The sequence below is a fragment of the Haematobia irritans genome, chromosome 4 (assembly GCF_050003625.1).
Source record: "Haematobia irritans isolate KBUSLIRL chromosome 4, ASM5000362v1, whole genome shotgun sequence".
Taxonomy (NCBI): domain Eukaryota; kingdom Metazoa; phylum Arthropoda; class Insecta; order Diptera; family Muscidae; genus Haematobia; species Haematobia irritans.
Window position 1 is genome coordinate 73,625,413 of NC_134400.1, and position 21,095 is coordinate 73,646,507.

Here is a 21,095-nt window from a genome sequence, read left to right on the forward strand (position 1 = left end):
CGCACCTCTTCGGATCAGTCACAGTCACGTCGCCAAATGTGACTGAAATCCCATCATCCCTTGTGGAGGGGTTCGAGAGGGCTCTAACTGTTGACCACAATTTACCAGTTCCTGTTCCTAAGTTACATTGCTTCAGGTGCTCTAACCAAGTGTTCCGCTTGTGCTCGTCGACTATCTTACTAATCTCTAGATTTAGTTCTCTGATTCTAGGATCAGCAGGCGTTCATCACGCTCGTCTGCGAGTGCCGCCGCTTCGGCTGGGAAGTTGGGCCTCACCTGGGCAATTCGACCAGCGGGTATGAAGCGAGCGGCTGCTGCGTTGATGATGTCCCGGAACTCCCTCTGGGCAACATGAACATGTGAGGGGGACGGGAGCTCACTGAAGCGGCGATCGGTGTATTCTCTGAAGCCTTCCCAGTTGGCTTTCTTTTGATTAATAAACGTCCGGCGTTCAGAGGTTATGAAATCGGAGGGTCGGTTGATGGTGAGAATTATGGGGAGGTGGTCCGAACCCAATGAAATGACGGGTTGCCAGGAGACGTCATTTATCAGACCAGGCGATGCTAACGATAAATCTGGCGAACTGCTGCAGTCACCCATAATTCTCGTGGGGGCCTCTTCGTTCACCGTGCAAAATGTGGAGTCGTCTATCTGCTCTGCCAAAGCTATGCCCCTCTGGTCATTACCCAGGAGAGAATGCCAAAGTTCATGGTGGGCATTAAAATCTCCTAGAACCAATCGGTTATGCCCGCTCAACAACCACTCAATGTTTGGGCTATAACCAGGAGCACAGCTACCAACCGGCGGTATGTACACATTGTATAGCTCTATCTCGGCAGCCCCACACTTAACTGCTACCCCCATACATCCATGTACGGGTCATTAGTGTCTAGCACAAGCGTGATAGGTCTATACTGCACGGAACGGTGTAATATGAAAGCCAGGCCACCACCTCCATTTCTTGTGCGATCCTTCCGTAGGACATTGTACCCATCACAATGTCGTAGGCTGCAGGTGGGATTCAGCTTTGTTTTCCAAATTAGTCCTAATATCATTTGTTTAAATAACATAAAATCTCAATATTATTTATTTAAGGCCTTAAAACTACACAATTATAATAAAATATTCCTATGTAAATGTTTATAACAAATGTCAATTATTGTTATTATTATTATTGTACTAAAATACATGTTATCATACTGTTAAATCTAAGAATAAAACGAAATGTGAAATTTTGAACGTAAAAAGAAATTTAAAAATGTGTTAAACTGTTTAATAAGGTTGAAATGTAACAGCCGTTAAAAAGTAGGCTAAATCAATCTTGGGATATTTCCACATATTAATAGAGGCAACGGAAATATCATGGATGACAGAAATGTCATATGGGGTGGGCTTGCCTAAGAGACTGAACACCAAGTCTCAAATAGGAATCCAAAATATCTATTGAATTTTAAATATATTTGTCCTTTAGCAAAACACCATAAAAAAAGCATACCCGTTTTACTCAAACAACAATAGCCCAACATAATGATTTGCGACTTCCCATCCTTGAATCAACTGGTTGAGAGAGTCACCCATACCATTTCACTCATTGAGAGAAAATACCAAAAAAACATCAGAGCTGTATATGCTTAATTGCTATTTAACACTCTTTGCATACTCCCAGCTCTGGTTCAGAAAAACATACTGGTACATTAAATATTTTAAATGTACAACCCTAAAAAGCGGAAAGAACCACCCCATCCGGCGAGCTAGGCCGCAGCATAACACCACTGAGTACCAGATCCGCTTAAATAAGGGGGTTGTCACAGAAAATATGTTGAAATTGAAAGTGTATTGAATTTTTTTATTCTATGTAAAAAATTAATATTCAATGCCAGATGAATTTGGAAAATTTTTGTTATACCTCAGCGTATAGTTTATTCATAAATTGGTAAGTATTTTTTAATATGACTTTCTTTTAAAAAGAATATTTTTATGTATATTATTATTTGTTAATTAATGTTTTTGGAAACCAGTTTAATGTTTTTCCTTGTTGTAAAAACAATATTTAATTTCAGAGCAACTCCAGATGGATTCGAACAAATTTAAAAAATACAGAATTGGTAAGTTTTCTTTCAAAAATTGGCTTTATTTCAACTAGAATATTTACGTTTTTGTGACCTTTTTATCATCAAAATTACAGGTTTTTAATACCTTATTTTAGTATTTCTTTAATCAAATTTTTTGGAAACCAATGTAATATTTTTAATGTAAAAACAAATATTTAATTTCAGAATAACCCCTTACAAAATTTGGACAAATTTTTAGTACTCCTTTGCCTGTAATTTAATAGTGAATTGGTAAGGATTCTTTAACTTTCTTTTAACCCTAGACAGTCATCCTTATTTTTTGTACATTAACGTCATCCTTCGTCATTTTGACTACGGCTGATTTCAAGACGCTATAATTTTCATCGTGAGCGAAAAAGTGAACCAAACTTGAATTTATTTTCTTATTCAATTTGGTTTTAAGTAGTATAAAACAAAAATGCATAAAACGGTCGAATTAGTATAACTTCAATTTACCATTTCCCAATAGACTAAAATGCATTTTAAATCGAAAATGAAATTACGTGTTGTCATTTTGACGAATGATGACTGTCTACACAGAAAAAAAAGTGTCTCGTAAATTTAAGAAGATTTTTACAATAATTTATTACAAGAATTTTCCACACCCTCAGAAAAAATCGCTTCTCTAATATATGTTCCAAACATATTTTGCAGGAAGCACATATATTAGTGGATACTGCCGAAACATTAATATGTTTGTTTTATGTGAACATATAAGTTGTGAAGCATTTTGAGCCCAAAAATATTATATGCTTGGAAGAATTTTCCCCAAAGAAGATTGTGCTCATTCCCTCACATAATTTTCACTTCCACGAATTTTTTTAGTTCTTGGCACCTTTTTCTGTAATACAAATAATGTTGAAGAAATTATTCAATTTTATAATTTTACCTTTCGCCTGGACTGAGAATCGAACCGGGAACCATGCAATTTGTAAGCCAACACACTACCACTGGGCTACGTAGCTGTTATAGTTACCAATAGACAAATATCGTTATAAGTTACATTTATATAGCATAGTTTGCAGCGCCCACGAGCCGATGCAAACAAAACATTATTCAACAGAAACATATATTTGTTGGCCACGTGGAGCAGTGGTTAGCATGTCCGCCTTGCATGCAAAAGGTCCTGGGTTCAATCCCTACTCCGACCGAACACCAATTTTTTTTTTTAATTTTTGTATTTATATTTTTATATTATTAAATGAAATTTTTACAATGAAACTTCGAAATGTGTGCTATTAAAGATTTACAGTCAGAAAAGAACAGTGCTTGATATAAACGAAATGGACTGAGCTTTTGGATAATTTTTTTTTATTGCAAAAATAACAATTTTGTAGCAAAAAACTGTTTTTGGTATAAAAGCTTGAAATGTTGGAAGGAATTCAAAAACTCTAACAAAAGAAGAACGTGGAGTCTAGTATAAACATACATAAATAATTTTATTATATACACATAAATTTAGTTAGCCGCGAACAGTTTTTTACTAGCATTTAACACCATTTTAAATGCATTTAAAACTTATCGTGTTTTGTACTTAATTTCATTTTTACCCTTAAGGCCGGTATTAAGTTGGCATTATCGTTCTAAAATGACCCTGTTTTGCCTTTTACTTTTCTTTAATAATTCATTTTAAAGAAAATAACCTTTTTCAATTTTTTAGCAAAACTCGAACTTAATGCCCGCTTCCGAATGTCTATTCTCTTTACACGAGTATTCAAATTAAATAATATTTAGACTTTCCGAAACAACATACAAGCAGTTTCACAGAAATTGCTCTCTTTTGATTCTCTCGCTGTGTTATGTTGATATCTCTCGTCAACCCTCCCGGTTTCCATCTCTATTTCTTTCTCTATACTCTCTCTCTCTCTCTCTCTCTCTGTCGCTCTCTGAATAAAATATCACAATATATATATGTTTACTCGAAATTTGTAAATTTATATATGTTTACATTCACACATATTATTTTTATGAAACATTCATGCCCCAAACATAATATATTCTAACATATTAACATATGTGTCCCAAACATTTAGTGTTAGTTTAGGAACATTACATGTTTGCACTTAAATATATTGTGTTTAAAAATTGTGCCCGAAACACATTTTGTTTATATCGGAACATATGTAAAACATATTTTTCTAACAGTGCAGAATTTTAGTTCATTTTTCGTATCTTCAACGAAAATTAACTACTCGAAAGCAAATTTTACAAATTCTAAGTAGCAATCGTTTAGTTCATGGCTTACAAAATACGATGGAAATTTCCTTAAAAAATTTCTTAACTGGTAGTTAAAAATTCGTTTGTCATGCTATAAAACTACTTGTGAAATGTAAAGTATTTTCTAAATAATAAGTGCAATTTACCATAAGATTTTTTGTATGAGAAAATATTTTTTTACGAAAAATGAACTTGAAAGTGGATAGCAATTTCTTACTGAAAATTCCTATGGTTAATAATTGTTGGTAAAAAATTTCCCAATGAAATATTTTTAGTTCACATGTAATTAAATTTATAGACATTTTCGTCAAAAATGGGTAGATATCATTTCATGAAGTTTTTGCAAATTTTAAGTTAAACGTTTCATCGTTCTTATACTGATATGCATTTAAGAGTATTGTTTTTAGAGTAAATTGTGGACAGATGCGATGAACTAATGCATATACAGAGATCTTTCTCGTCAAAGTGGAATATGTTTAATGTAAAGATGATGTTACTTGAATTGTTTTGAGAGTGAGAGCATGCAATGCAATAATGAGAAATGGTAGCGAGTGAAGGGGATGTTGTGTATATCTGAGCGTGGGGTTGTTTTTGTTCTTTCAGTGGTTTGTGTGTGTGTGTTTATTATTGGCGAATGGTTTATTTGTCTGGATGAGGTGTTGTTTTCAATGAAGGCACATGTGTTTTTATTGTTGTAGGAATGTTTTGGTTTTGCTTGGTTTTGTTTGGCATGCTTCAGTTATATAGTTGGCGTTGGCGTGGGCTGTTGCATCTTTTTAGCCAGTATGTAAGAAGGGAATATAAAGGTATGAATTATTTTGTTTTTTTTTTTTAGACATATATTGGTGTTTGTTTTTTAAAACTTTGAAATGAAAGTTATTAATATTTTAGCGATGAGATGTACGATGGCGAAGTGATGATCGGTAGCTTAGAAAAAAGTTATTAAGAATGTTCAATATTTAGGAAAAAATGCTGAAATGGAAAGTATATTGAAATTGTTTTATCTAATTTAATTTTTATTATTCAATGTAAAAAATAAATATTCAATTTCAGAGTAACTCCAGATGAATTTGGAAAATTGTTTGTTACACCTCAGCGTATAGTTTAATGATAAATAGGTAAGAGTTCTTTTTCAATGTGGTTTTCTAATAAAAAATAATATCCTTTATGTATATTATTATTTGCTAATTATTATTATTTTTTTTTAACAAGTTTCATGTTTTTCTTTGCTGTAAAAAAATATCTAAGTTAAGAGCAACCCCAGATGGATTCGGGCAAATTTTTATATTTCTCCTCAGCGTATAATTTAATAGAGAAGTGGTAAGTTTTCTTTTAAAAATTGACTTTCTTCTCACTAGAATATTTACGTTTTAATGACATTTTTATTGTCAAAAATTACAGGTTTTTAATACCTTATTTTAGTATTACTTTAATCAAATATTTTTGGAAAATTTTTGTTAAACCTCAGCATATAGTTTAATCATAAATTGGTAAGTATTCTTTTTAAAATGTGGTTTTCTTTTAAAAAGGATATTTTTTATTTATATCATTATTTGCTAATTATTATTATTTTTTTTTAACTAGTTTAATGTTTTTCTTTGTTGTAAAAAAATATTTAATTTCATAGCAACCCCAAGATGGATTCGGGCATATTTTTATATTCCTCCTCAGCGTATAATTTAATAGAGAAGTGGCAAGTTTTCTTTTAAAATTTGGCTTTCTTTTCACTAGAATATTTAAATTTTTATGACCTTTTTATTATCAAAATAACATGTTTTTAATACCTTATTTTAGTATTACAATAATCAAATATTTTTGGAAACAAATTTAATATTTTTATTGTAAAAAACAAATATTTAATCTCAGAATAACAATTTGGAAACATTTTTATGAATTGGTAAGCTTTCTTTAACATTCTTTTAACCAGAATATTTAGTTTTTTTTATGCATATTATTTTTTAATTAGATTTTTTGGAAACCAATTTAATGTTTTCTATTTAATGTAAAAAATAAATATTTAATTTCAGAGTATCCCCAAATGAATTTCGATAACTTTTTAACCTCAGCGTACAATTTAATAGAGAATTGGTAAGTTTTATATTAAAACTTTGGCTTTCTTTTGACAAGAATATTTATTGTATTATGTCCTTCACATCGATAACAACACAGTTTTATGAGTTAATATATTACTTAATTCATTATTTCTCTAATTGTTTCAGGTACAAACTTTATGAGGTACGTTTATCTAAGAAAAGTTGAATTCCTTACACCATTTAATAAAATGCCCCCAAATATGGTAAGTTACAAGCTAATTTAAAGAGATTAAAAATTATATATTATTACATGTTAATTTTTAACAATTTTCATTATTCCTTCCATTTTTTTCAGCAAGATATGTGAATATACTAACGATGAATAAAAAACTAAGGAAAAGTCAAAATGTCCAAATAGCGAGTTAAAATAAACTACTTTCTTGTTCCACGTGGTCATAATTTTTATTCACAAACACATTGTATTAAGAACTCTCATCATAAGTTTTTATAATAAAGTACTTTTGCTTAAAGAAAGTTGAATTTTAATGTATGAAAATTTTCATAATAGTAAAACGGGTTGTTGTTCCTTTAATTATTTAATTTCTCTGTACTGTGGAATGATTGATTTAAAAATAGTTTAGTCGTCGACATTTTAAGGAGACTGTTAACCACTTTTTATTATCGGGTTTCCCAAAAAATAAGCAGGTAAACCAAAATAATACTGACTTTTTAACTTGGTAGGGGTATATAAATCTTATGGTGTTGTAAAAATGAACTAAAATACAATGTTATAGATTAACTAAAATTTAAGAGAATTATAAACTAGACAAGTTGAAAAAAATCTTAAGGGCTAAATCATGGTCAATATTACTACAGTTTAGTTCATTTTGCAATGGAAAAGGGTTCACTGTTTTTTCAGTGTAGGGTTATCAAGAATATTTGGTTTTTTATGCATATTATTATTTTTTTCATTAGATTTTTTGAAAACCTATTTAATAATTTTATTTAATGTAAAAAATAAATATTTAATTTCAGAGTAACCCAAATAAATTTGGACAACTTTTTATATTTTCCCTCAGCGTACAATTTAATAGAGAATTGGTAAGTTTTATATTAAAACGTTGGCTTTCTTTCAACTAGAATATTTATTTTATTATATCCTTCCCATCGATAACAACACAGTTTTATGAGTTTATTTAGAATACTTCATTATTTCTCTAATTGTTTCAGGTACAAATTTTATGAGATACATTTTCCAAAGAAAAGTTGAATTCCTTACACCATTTGATAAAATGCCCCCAAATATGGTAAGTTACAAGCTAAAATGAAGAATTAAAAATTATATTTCATTACATGGTGTTAATTTTTAACAATTTTCATTATTGTTTCCATTTTTTCCAGAAAGATATGTGAAAAAATTACCTACGATGAATAAAAAAAGGATAAGTCAAAATGTCCAAACAGTGGGTTCAAATGAACTACTCTCTGTTCCACGTTGTCATAATTTTTATTCACAAAAAACATTGTATTAAGAACTTTCATCATAAGTTTTTATAATAAAGTACTTTTGCTTAAAGAAAGTTTAATTTTAATGTATGAACATTTTCATAATAGTAAAACGGTTTGTTGTTCCTTTAATTATTTAATTTGTCTGTACTGTGGAATGATTGATTTAAAAATAGTTTAGTCGTCGACATTTTAAAGAGACTGTTAACCAATTTTTACTATCGGGTTTCCCACAAAATCAGCAAGTAAACCAAAATAATACTGACTTTTTAACTTGGTAGGGGTATATAAATCTTATGGTGTTGTAAAAATGAACTAAAATACAATGTTATATATGAACTAACATTTAAGAGATTTATAAACTAGACAAGTTGAAAAAAATCTTAAGGGCTAAATCATAGTCAATATTACTACAGTTTAGTTCATTTTGCAATGGAAAAGGGTTCACTGTTTTTTCAGTGTACAGACCTCCGTATAACATAAAGCTGTTCATAAATATCGACACAACTGCGCCGAATGATGTTTGTTTATTTCGTACTCATTTCTGCATCTCTCACGTGAAATCTAACCATATATATGGTCAATTTATCTATGTTTCTTGTGAATTTTACATTATATAATGTTATTTTGACATTACCCAACATTTACAATGAATACTTTGACCAGACGCATGGTTAAAAAATCGTTGTATTTTCGCTTTGAGCATGCCGTATTTTCATTTCAACATTTTTTCTAATATTATCTTTCAGTTCTTTTGGAGAAGGAGGAATTTTATCGCCAAACCACTCCTAAAGGAAGCGAACATAGGTGCCATCATCTTGGAAAATCCTTTCTATGGTTCACGGAAGCCAGACAACCAAGTGTAATGTATAATTATGTAAATCTAAAATTTTTTACTATTACTGGTACATAATTTGTCACCTGTATTCATATTAATTATTTACTAATTTAGGCGCTCGAACTTGCACAATGTGTCGGACATATTTGTAATGGGTGGATGTTTGATATTGGAATGCCTAGTATTGTTACATTGGTGTGAACGCAATGGATTTGGTCCTTTAGGAATAACTGGCTTATCTATGGGTGGTCATGTAAGTCTATCTATTAATGTAATTGTTGTTATAAGTAAGTTTTCTGAGTTCTCGTTGAAATACCAACACAATGTTCAGACATTTAAAATTTCATTGATCCTTTCATTGTTGTTGCTCTTAAATTTTTAAAATTAGCTTGAATTCACTTTGTTATTTTAAAATATTATAGAACAACAGGGTGGGCAATTTGAGAAGTTTTTTTAAGCAATTAGACAAACAGTTTGTATAAAAAAGGTACTTTAATGGGTTTAGTTCTGACGCTTTGCCCTTAAAAAACGTATGTTTTGACTTGAATCAATACATTCGAAAATAACAACAAAAAGGTTTTGTCTGCTGGAAAAGGGAAAGCACCAAGCATTTTTCCACTGACAGCAAACAAATATTGTTGACATAGCAAACTACATTAGATGAAATAGCTTAACTTATCTACAAATGTTGGTCATTTTAGCAACAAAATTTGTCATTTTGTTTTATCGATATTTTGAAATAATTTTTTTAATACTAAAACTTCTACATTTAGCAAATGTGTGAATCAAATTGAAATGTGTCCAAGTCAATTGAAGAAACTATCTGCAGTAAGTTAGAATGCTGTCCAGGGTTTATTTTCGTTTTGGCCTTATACTCGCGGATAGAACAGTATAGCATTAAGTTATTCTGCAATAGAATTTAGTAAAAAAAAAGAAATAAGTAAATATTTATGGAGTAAATATACGGCGGTGGTCATATAATATAATTAGAGGTTCAATTTTTAATAAAAAGTTTCATGGATTTTTTCCCACCTGGATAGTAATAACATTTTTTGTATGATTTAGAATTGTATGATATACTTCTGAGCATTTATTAGTGTTTAAAAATAAGAAAAATAATAATTAAAGGGTGATACGGTCAAAATTTGGTCAATATAAACTTGACGTATTTCTTTCAATTTTGCATTTAAAAAACCTGAACACCCCTCATTTTGAAGGTGTGTGTGTGTAGAATGTTGCTCCTATTTTTATTTTGGAATTCACTCTTCAGTTGTCAAAATGCCGTCCAAGCAAGAAGAGCAGCGTATCAAAATTTTCCTCGCGCATCGCTAAAATCCGAGCTACTCGCACGCAAAGCTGGCAAAATCGCTAAAAGTTGCCAAATCAACCGTTACAAATGTAATTAAAGTGTTTGGGGAACGTTTGTCGACAGCCAGGAAGTCTGGATCGGGGAGAAATCGAAAACCGGAAGCCGCTGAGACGACAAAGAGAGTTGCCGGTAGTTTCAAGCGAAACCCTAACCTCTCTCTCCGAGATGCCGTAAATAAGCTGGGTGTATCGTCTACAACCGTGCATCGAGCCAAAAAACGAGCCGGACTATCGACTTACAAGAAGGTAGTGACTCCAAATCGCGATGATAAACAAAATACGACGGCCAAAGCGCGATCCCGGAGGCTGTATACGATGATGCTGACGAAGTTTGACTGCGTGGTAATGGACGACGAAACCTACGTCAAAGCCGACTACAAGCAGCTTCCGGGACAGGAGTTTTATATGGCAAAAGGAAGGGGAAAGGTAGCAGATATTTTCAAGCACATAAAACTGTCAAAGTTCGCAAAGAAATATCTGGTTTGACAAGCCATCTGTACCTTTCATAGCTTCCGGGACTGTCAACCAAGAAATTTACGTGAAAGAGTGTTTGAATAAACGTCTGCTGCCTTTCCTGAAGAACCACGGTTGTTTCTTACTGTTTTGTCCGGATTTGGCATCTTGCCATTACGGTAAAAAGGCCATGGAGTGGTACGCCGCCAACAGCGTGCAGGTGGTTCCCAAGGACAAGAACCCTCCCAACACGCCAGAGCTCCGCCCAATTGAGAAATACTGGGCTATTGTCAAGCGGAACCTAAAGAAGACCAAAAAACTGCTAAGGACGAGCAGCAGTTCAAGGCAAACTGGCTTTCTGCGGCGAAGAGGGTGGACAAGGTGGCTGTACAAAATCTGATGGCAGGTGTCAAGCGTGAGGCCCGGCAATTCGGATTTGGAAAAGCGAAAGCCTAACTGAATATTTTTCCTGAATTTTATACTAATTGAACTTGAAAAAGAAATTTATTTTGATTTTTTAAATAAACGATTTCACCGATTTACACGCGTTTTCCCTTGACCAAATTTTGACCGTATCACCCTTTAACTTAAATACCTAAATACAAATATTTTACCGTATTTTGGTTGGACAGCTAATAAGGGACACTTGGTGTTTTTGTTAAAATTAATAAAAATTAGATAAATGATGCACACGGAAACATGTGCTTGTTTTATATACATTACATAGACGCTACAGAGTTAATGTGTTGTGACGTATGTAATGTTCAAACTGCGATTTTCTAACATTCCTTTTAGAAGTATTTTACATTTCCATCAAATTATTTCAAACTTAACAGCGATTGAACAGAGATTGCAGGAGGGTATGCTATTAACTTTAAATGCACACATTTGTACTCCAAACAGACTGGGAGTCATTGATTCTACACCCTCAAAAAAAATCGCCTCTTTAACATATGTTCCAAACATATTTTGCAGGAAGCACATATATTATTGGATACTGCCGAAACATTAATATGTTTGTTTTATGTGAACATATTATATGTTTGGAAACATTTTGAGCCCAAAAATATTATATGCTTGGAAGAATTTTTCCCAAAGACGATTGTGCTCATTCCCTAACATACGCGTTATTTTCACTTCCACGAAATATTTTAATTCTTGGCACCTTTTTCTGTAATACAAATGTTGTTGAAGAAATTATTCACTTTTTTATTTTTTATAAATTTTACCTTTCGCCTGCACGGAGAATCGAACCGAGTACCATACAGTTTGTAAGCCAACACACTATCCACTGGGCTACGTAGCTGTTATGGTCACCAGCAGATAATTATCGTTATAAGTTACATTTATATAGCATAGTTTGCAGCGCCCACGAGCCCATGCAAACATAACATTATTTAACAGAAACATACATTTGTTTGCCACGTGGAGCAGTGGCTAGCATGTCTGCCTTGCATGCAAAGGGTCGTGGGTTCAATCCCTGCTCCGACCGAACACTTTTTTTTTTGTTGTTTTTGTTTTAATTTACACATTTAAAGGGTGATTCTTTTGAGGTTAGGATTTTCATGCATTAGTATTTGACAGATCACGTGGGATTTCAGACATGGTGTCAAAGAGAAAGATGCTCAGTATGCTTTGACATTTCATCATGAATAGACTTACTAACGAGCAACGCTTGCAAATCATTGAATTTTATTACCAAAATCAGTGGCAGAAAATCCGCTTTTTTATCGACAAATTTTGTTCAGCGATGAGGCTCATTTCTGGTTGAATGGCTACGTAAATAAGCAAAATTGCCGCATTTGGAGTGAAGAGCAACCAGAAGCCGTTCAAGAACTGCCCATGCATCCCGAAAAATGCACTGTTTGGTGTGGTTTGTACGCTGGTGGAATCATTGGACCGTATTTTTTCAAAGATGCTGTTGGACGCAACGTTACGGTGAATGGCGATCGCTATCGTTCGATGCTAACAAACTTTTTGTTGCCAAAAATGGAAGAACTGAACTTGGTTGACATGTGGTTTCAACAAGATGGCGCTACATGCCACACAGCTCGCGATTCTATGGCCATTTTGAGGGAAAACTTCGGAGAACAATTCATCTCAAGAAATGGACCGGTAAGTTGGCCACCAAGATCATGCGATTTGACGCCTTTAGACTATTTTTTGTGGGGCTACGTCAAGTCTAAAGTCTACAGAAATAAGCCAGCAACTATTCCAGCTTTGGAAGACAACATTTCCGAAGAAATTCGGGCTATTCCGGCCGAAATGCTCGAAAAAGTTGCCCAAAATTGGACATTCCGAATGGACCACCTAAGACGCAGCCGCGGTCAACATTTAAATGAAATTATCTTCAAAAAGTAAATGTCATGGACCAATCTAACGTTTCAAATAAAGAACCGATGAGATTTTGCAAATTTTATGCGTTTTTTTTTTTAAAAAAAGTTATCAAGCTCTTAACAAATCACCCTTTATATTTATACTATATTAAATTTTTATAATAAAACTTCGAAATGTGGGTTATTAAAGATTTATAGTCATTAACAGTGCTTGATATAAACGAATTTGACTGATTTTTGGATAAAATATTATTTTTTATTGCAAAAATAACAATTTTGTAACAAAAAAACTGTTTTTGGTACAAAACTTTAAAATTTGGAAGGAATTCAAAAACTTACAAAAGAAGAACGTGGAGTCGAGTATAAACATACATAAATAATTTTATAATATAAATATAAATTTATTTAGGCGTGAGCAGTTTTTTACTAGCATTTAACACCATCGGTCTAAAATGCCTTTTATTTTTTTTAATAATTCATTTTAAAGAAAATAAAAATTTTAAATTGTTTTAGCTGCAAAACTCGAACTTAATGCCCGCTTTTATATTTGAAGGTGGTCGTCAACTCCTCTTGGACTACTTATTAATAAAGAGGAACTAAACTTTGTTTTTATACATTTTACTGTGTAATTTTTCACTATTTCCTCCTTATTTCATTTTACTGTCCCAACTAAAAAGAGTATAGTGCCCTTTCGTTATTTTTATGAAGACCCCTCATTTCTTTTAACGAACCAAGAAAAAAATTGTGCCCATAATGCCAAAATGATAAACAAAACACATGTCCACACATACAGAAAATGCTGCTCTCAAGGCGAAAACACAGGCTTTTTTTCAAATGTCTATTCTCTTGGTTCCGAATGTCCATTCTCTTTATTCAAATTAAATAATATTTAAACTTAAGCATATCAAATTTTTTACCTTATCATAAAACAGTTTTCTGAAACAACATACAAGCGGTTTCACAGAAATTGTTCTCTTTTGATTCTTTCGCTGTGTTATGTTGATATCTTTTGTCAACTCTCCCGGTTTCCATATGTATTTCTTTCTCTATACTCTCTCTGTCGCTTTGAATAAAATATCACAACATATGTATGTTTAGTCGAAATTTGTAAATTTATACATGTTTGCATTCACACATATGATTTTTATGAAACATTCATGCCCCAAACATAATATATTCTAACATATTAACATAGATGTCCCAAACATTTAGTGTTAGTTTAGGAACATTGCATGTTTGCACTTAAATATATTGTGTTTTAAAATTGTGCCCGAAACACATTTTGTTTATATCGGAACATATGAAAAACATATATTTCTAAGAGTGTAGCTATCAGTCGGGTGGTGGGGTTCATGTCTGTTGAAATAGTAAACCCGTAATCTCTTACACAAATAAATTTTTTTTGTTATAGACTCCCTTCAAGAAATTACTACAAAAAAAAATATTATAAACAAAACTATGTAGGATCCTCCAAAACAGAAAAAAAAACAAGCAAACCCGATACCGAAGAGGAACCAAAAAAAAAAAATAATATGTAAAACACTGCATTAGTCGATATATATAAAAAAATCATTCATTCCAGATGTTATGGAATGTGATGTCTCTTAACCCTGCCCGTCCGTGGTCTCATTGACATACGTTGTTACTAAGACCCCTTATTCCCGATTTTACCCTACGCCCTTATCACCTCGTAAGAAAAAAAGATACAAATTTACTCCATGACTATTCGATTGTGTGAATAATTCAGTTTATTTATAAATTCCATCGAACTGTTATAAATCCTATTCTAAGCTATCAGAAGATCGAACATAATTTCAGTCCAAGTTAGTTCAATCATGTTTGATTGTAAAGGAAAGTTTTAAATGGGAATCAAAGCACTACACAGTCTTACACAAATTATCAAGCAGTGTATGTATTTTTATTGTTTCAATAATTAAATAAAATCTGTATCTAGAAATGTCGGTTTTGGTAAATAACTGGAAGGAAACAAACAAAATTATTGTTAGCTCACAAGAACTTTCTCTGGTGTTGAAAATACACAACAACAAGATATATTACGAACAAAAAAATCTGGGTATGAAAACTAATGTAAGACTACGTATTTCTTTGAGCCTTCCAACTCAATGTAAACATCTCAACAAAAAAATTTTAGATATTTGAACAATAATTTTTTTATATATTCGGTTGAATTTTTTTTAGATTAATACTTTTACTATATTCTATCCATAATCAGAGATTTTCTCGTTATATAAAAAAAAACCCTATTTTAAGTGCTTATAAGAATGCAAAAATTTGAAACAACAAAAAAAAAATAAATCTAGCTTAAGAGAAAAAGGGAGGCATTTGCCTTAGAAAAATAACTAAAATGGGACATCGAATCTGGTGTAATTTAGACAAAAACCAAATCGTTTTGTACTTCTATTCGTGCACTAACATCAACTTTCTCAACAAATCTGAATAGATCTTAAAAGGTTCAGTTTCTTGTACTTTAGACAAGATGATTTAAAAAAAATAGTTATTTAAGAGGCAAAATTTTCAAGACAAAAGAAAATAAAGTAAAAACTTGGCTTATTTTACTCACCACCATTTCAACTCCATATTGCTGCACGTCGAGGCCTCGATGAACATGAATAGGTTGTTGTGGTTTCTTGAAGGCTGGAATAGATCTAGAAAATTTTGTCAGATAGGTGCTGACTCGTCTTGCTTTAATTTTAATAAAACATTGTAATAGTGCACGACGGAAAACAAACGAATGTCTTATCACTTAAGATCTACTGGTAATAAAGTTCGTTGAATTAGATTTCTTCCTCCATTTTGAGTGAAGACCCCATTCCAAGTGGTGGTTATCGATGACGATCCCTCTCGCGAGGAGTTTGTGGTAGATATGGGGTTCTGCACCGCTACTTGGGGCTTCTTCCTTATGAGCCAGCTATGTGGGAATCTTCCCACGGAACTGAAAAACGGCGTTCGTCTAAGCGAAAAATTCGGATTTTGGTATTGGATTTCTTGGGAGAGGCACCCTCCCAAAACAAATTTTCCAGTGGTTGCACACAAGAAGCTCACTAGCCGTCCACCCGCAATTTGCATCTATATACCTACCCAGCAAAAAAACGTCGCCAAAAAAGTAAAGAAAATGTTCTTTTTGGATCCGGAAGTGGTGCAAAATTGACACAGAAGCGATGAATTTAACATGGGCTTGTCATAGGACGGAAGTCCTCTATTTCAACAGCCGTTGCACTGAATTTGCATCACTTCTTTAGGTGTGATCTGAATTCAATGTTTTGGATGTAAAATAAAAAATTCTGTGATATTTTGTCAATTAAATAATTTTTATAATTTTTTATAATTTTTAATGGATTCTAACGCTTGTCGGTAACGTTTAACCTCAAATATTTTCAAAAATTCACAATTTTTTCAGATTGGATTTAGCATTTTTGTCGACAAAAATTTAATGATTTGTACCATTTTATTAATTCTTACTCTGTTCTTAACCTATTTGAAACCAAAAAAGTTAAAATTATCCATTATAAGTATGAAAAAACCATGTTATAAAAAATTGAATTAAAAGAACTTCATGGGTAGTTAAAATAAAGAACATCATTGGGAGTGTATCTTCTGGAAGTGCTTTTAAAGTTGTGCCTTTGGAAGAACTTCCAAATTTTTTTGCTGGGTAGTTATAGAAAGTACAATCCTAATTACGACGGTCATATGTCGCAAGCTGGGTCTCTTACTTTTGTGATATAAAACAATTTGTTTCTACGGGAGTTTTCTTCGAAATATCTGTCCCATTGAAATAAAAATTCTGCGAATTTTCACTGTGGCTGGACCGCCTGGTGGAAATTTCAGTGATATTAAATTCAATTGATTATTAGTTATGGAACACTCACTTTTTAAAATTATGCAAGAACAAAAAAAAATATGACCCACTAGGGGCAGAACTCCGGTGCATGGAAAAGTGTAATTTTATATCTAGGTTCTTTCGTCTAATCAATCAATTTCACAGATTTTTGTAGAAAGACTCTATAGGAAGCTTATGATTCAATTTGTCCAACTGGAGCAAATCTATCACTATCAAATCACACTCAAATTTTCAGCTTCGAATGACTACGATGACTGTTGATTCATTGTCATCCAATTTGGGATTTTATATGAACTCAAGAGCTCGCGACTATACAGTTACTGACTGGAAATGTAATACAATAATTGCTTGGTCAATGTTTCGTCAAGATTTCGGTACCTTCTTGTATTGTTGTAATTATATATAAAAGAATGACCAGAGAAGAAAGAAAAAAAAATAAATAAAGCAATTAGAGAAAAAAATTGGCAATAAGAAAAAATAAATAATAAGTATCTGCCCGAGCAGGGCTCGAACCTGGGCTTATTAATTGTAAGGCTAGCATTTACCCACTCGGCCGTGTTAAGCTTGGCTTAAACCGCCGCTAAGAGAGTTCTAGTGCGGGTGCTATGTTTGCTATTTGATGTTTGGATATTCCCTTCTCTTTCGTGCCACTAATTTGAAATAGTTGGGTCGTCATTGCCAGTGCTAATGTTTGGTCTTCCTCTTTGTGTTGGATCATACATTCCGTAATGAGTGATATTTTTGTTGTGGCTACAATAACCATAGATACTCTGAGATTACATTTACAACCCAACACACTTTTGTAGAAGTGTTTATGTTTAGAAAATTATTGAGATAAAATATTACTTTTGAACTTCTTAACACCTATATTACACGTATTAGAGAGAGTATGGAGATACAGAAAAAAGACCCATTCGTATTATTAACGAACATTAACAAAAAATTCACATAGTGTTCGGTGTTCCAACGACCAGCTCAGAAGGTCAATACATTAGGTTCAGTACCCCTTAGGATGCGTGCAAGCACAGACAAAAAATTATGAAAAACAACATGCCATAAAAAACTAGAGCAAACAAACCAATCTGTTGGAAACGGAGAGTGGTGGTCTCTCTCGGGGTGCATTTGCTCCCTGCCCAAACGCTACTGATTTAGCACGCCTATAAGAGAGAAGTTCACCAATGTGGTATCACAATGAACTGAATAGTCTAAGTGAGCCCGATACATCGGGCTGCCACCTATCCTAACCTAACCTAGCACGCCTATGACGGTTGTAACACCCATTCTTTTCAACCGTCCCAAAAATATATATGTAGTACTATTTTTTCATTCAATCGCCAGTAACAACATTCCCTTTATTAATATACTTTTAGCAATTCATAATTTGTCTTACTCTACTCGAAGTTTTATCAAAATTTTAAATTACTATATTAATTATATGAATTATTTCAATTATAAATTCAACTGATTCAGTTATATAGTATGTAGAAAATATTAATTTGTAAACAAAAACAAATTTAATCAAAAATATCGCTAGTCGGACAAGTGCATAGAAAATACAAAGAATTTACCTGGGGTTTGTTGATGTACTGATTTGTTTTTCATTTTGTTTTTCCTTAATGAAAATTGAGGGTGATTGATTTGTCGTTGTTGTAAATATTATGATGTGATCTCGTATTTATCCATGTAGATGAATGACCATTCAGCTAGCTGTGGTATTTTGGTGAAATAATAGCAATTATAGGAAAGAAATTCTATACAACAAATAAATCACTAATCACTTTTTTCACAAACTTTTTTTTTTATTATTCTTTGGTATTTTCTACTTACTGTCTACCCGATATTATTCTTTAATGCACAAAAAATACTACGTGTAAAAATAAGCGTGTCTATCAATTATGAATGAACAAAATTAATCGTGATAATTTGATGAGAGATAAGTCGCGTTCTCTTCTCTGTTCCTTTTAATCTCGTTTTTATACCCTCCATCATAGGATGGGGGTATATTAACTTTGTCATTCCGTTTGTAACACATCGAAATATTGCTCTAAGACCCCATAAAGTATATATATTCTGGGTCGTGGTGAAATTCTGAGTCGATCTAAGCATGTCCGTCCGTCCGTCTGTTGAAATCACGCTAACTTCCGAACGAAACAAGCTATCGACTTGAAACTTGGCACAATCTAACAATCATGCAAAAATTGGTCCACATCGGTCCATAATTATATATAGCCCCCATATAAACCTATCCCCAGATTTGGCTTGCGGAGCCTCGAAGAGAGTCAAATTTCATCCGATCCGGCCGAAATTTGGTACATTGTGTTGGTATATGGTCTCTAACAACCATGCAAAAATTGGTCCACATCGGTTCATAATTATATATAGACCCCATATAAACCGATCTCCAGATTTGGCTTGCGAAGCCTCAAAGAGAAGCAAATTGCATCCGATCCGGCTGAAATTTGGTACATGGTATTGGTATATGGTCTCTAACAACCGTGCAAAAATTGGTCCACATCGGTCCATAATTATATATAGCGCCCATATAAACCTCAAAGAAGAGCAAATTTCATCCGATCCGCCTGAAATTTGGTACATGATATTGTTATATGGTCTTTAATAACCATGCAAAAATTGGTCCACATCGGTTCATAATTATATATAGCCCCCATATAAGACGATCCCCAGATTTGGCTTGCGAAGTCTCCAAGAGAAGCAAATTTCATCCAATCCGGTTGTAATTTTGAACATGGTGTTAGTATATGATCTTTAACAACCGTGCCAGAATTGGTCCATATCGGTCCATAATTATATATAGCCCCCATATAAAACGTTCTCCAGATTTGACCTCCGGAGCCTCTTGGACGAGCAAAATTCATCCGATCCGGTTCAAATTAGGAACGTGGTGTTAGTATATGGTCGCTAACAACCAGACCAAAATTGGTCCAATCACACAAAAATTGGTCCATATCGATTCATAATCATGGTTGCCACTAGAGCCAAAAATAATCTACCAAAATTTTATTTATATAGAAAATTTTGTCAAAATTTTATTTCTATAGAAAATTTTGTCAAAATTTTATTTCTAGAGAAAATTTTGTTAAAATTTTATTCAGTTCATAATAAAATTTTCATCATTGTCAAAATTTTATTTCTATAGAAAATTTTGTCAAAATTTTATTTCTATAGAAAATTTTGTTCAAATTTTATTCGGTTCACAATCATGGTTGCCACTCGAGCCAAAAATAATCTACCAAGATTTTATTTCTATAGAATATTTTGTCAAAAGTTTATTTCTATAGAAAATTTTGTTAATATTTTATTTCTGTAGAAATTTTTGTCAATTTTTTTTTCTATAGAAAATTGTGTCAAAATTTTTATTTCTATAGAAAATTTTGTGAACATTTTATTTCTATAGAAAATTTTGTTAAAATTTTATTTCTGTAGGAAATTTTGTAAAAATTTTATGTCTACTTTGTCAAACTGAATTATATACGTATTGGATCGATCTTTTTTGATTTAATATATACCACGTATGGACTTACATACAATTTAGAAGATGGTGTTAGGAGGTTTTAAGATACCTTGCCATCGGCAAGCATTACCGCAACTTAAGTAATTCGATTGTAGATGGCAGTGTTTAGAAGAAGTTTCTACGCAATCCATGATGGAGGGTACATAAGCTTCGGCCTGGCCGAACTTACGGCCGTATATACTTGTTTTCTTTATAAGATGTCTAAGAAACGAAACATTTTTTCTCTAATAATGCTGTGACTATTTATGTTTGTGGTGTACACGACTTATAAATTTCCAATTTTGCAAAATAGTAAGTCTTATCTCATTCACGTTACAGGTGTAATAGACAGGAAATAAAGTATATCGTAAATCAGTAAAAATTCAACCACGATGTACTCAGCTGGTACAGGTGCTTGAAACTGAACAATTTCAAAATATGCCGATTTTGTAACGTACGTAACGTATCAGGCTCGCACCCGTCGATACCACTATTGGCATGGAACTTGTGCGTAAAAAGTGAAAAAATCGGGCTCAGAATAGGGATATGAAATGAACATGAAAACGTAAAAAAAAAACAAAAAACGTGTGTCGTCGACCCATGCCCTGATCATACGCCGGGCCTATCAGACAGCAAATAAGTCCTCTCCATGGAATACTCCCATGACCTTGCCATCTAGGCCACCAAACTTATATAATGAATTGCCTAGGGTGTCTAAGACTATGCATTTCACTCGGGTGGGAGTTAGCTTCGAATTAAATTTTTCAACCTTCTTCAACCTTCTGAGTTTTTAGTTTTTGCGTTAAACAATTTGACCATTACGAAACCGCACTTTTCTAGCTCTCAAATTGTAGTTTTTAGCG

The 21,095-nt window shown here is 32.7% G+C and overlaps 1 protein-coding gene across 5 annotated transcripts in view; it reads left to right on the plus strand.

Annotated features, from left to right (window-relative positions):
- LOC142232660 (protein ABHD18) overlaps positions 1-21,095 on the plus strand; it is a gene marked incomplete in the record, with an annotated part of 369,540 nt that overhangs the window by 94,043 nt on the left and 254,402 nt on the right. For all 5 annotated transcript variants that reach the window (XR_012721159.1, XM_075303305.1, XM_075303303.1 and 2 more), the window contains 2 exon segments: positions 8,617-8,729; positions 8,820-8,958. Coding sequence is in view for 4 of the 5 variants with exons in the window: in XM_075303305.1 (XP_075159420.1) it covers positions 8,617-8,729; positions 8,820-8,958 (252 nt within the window).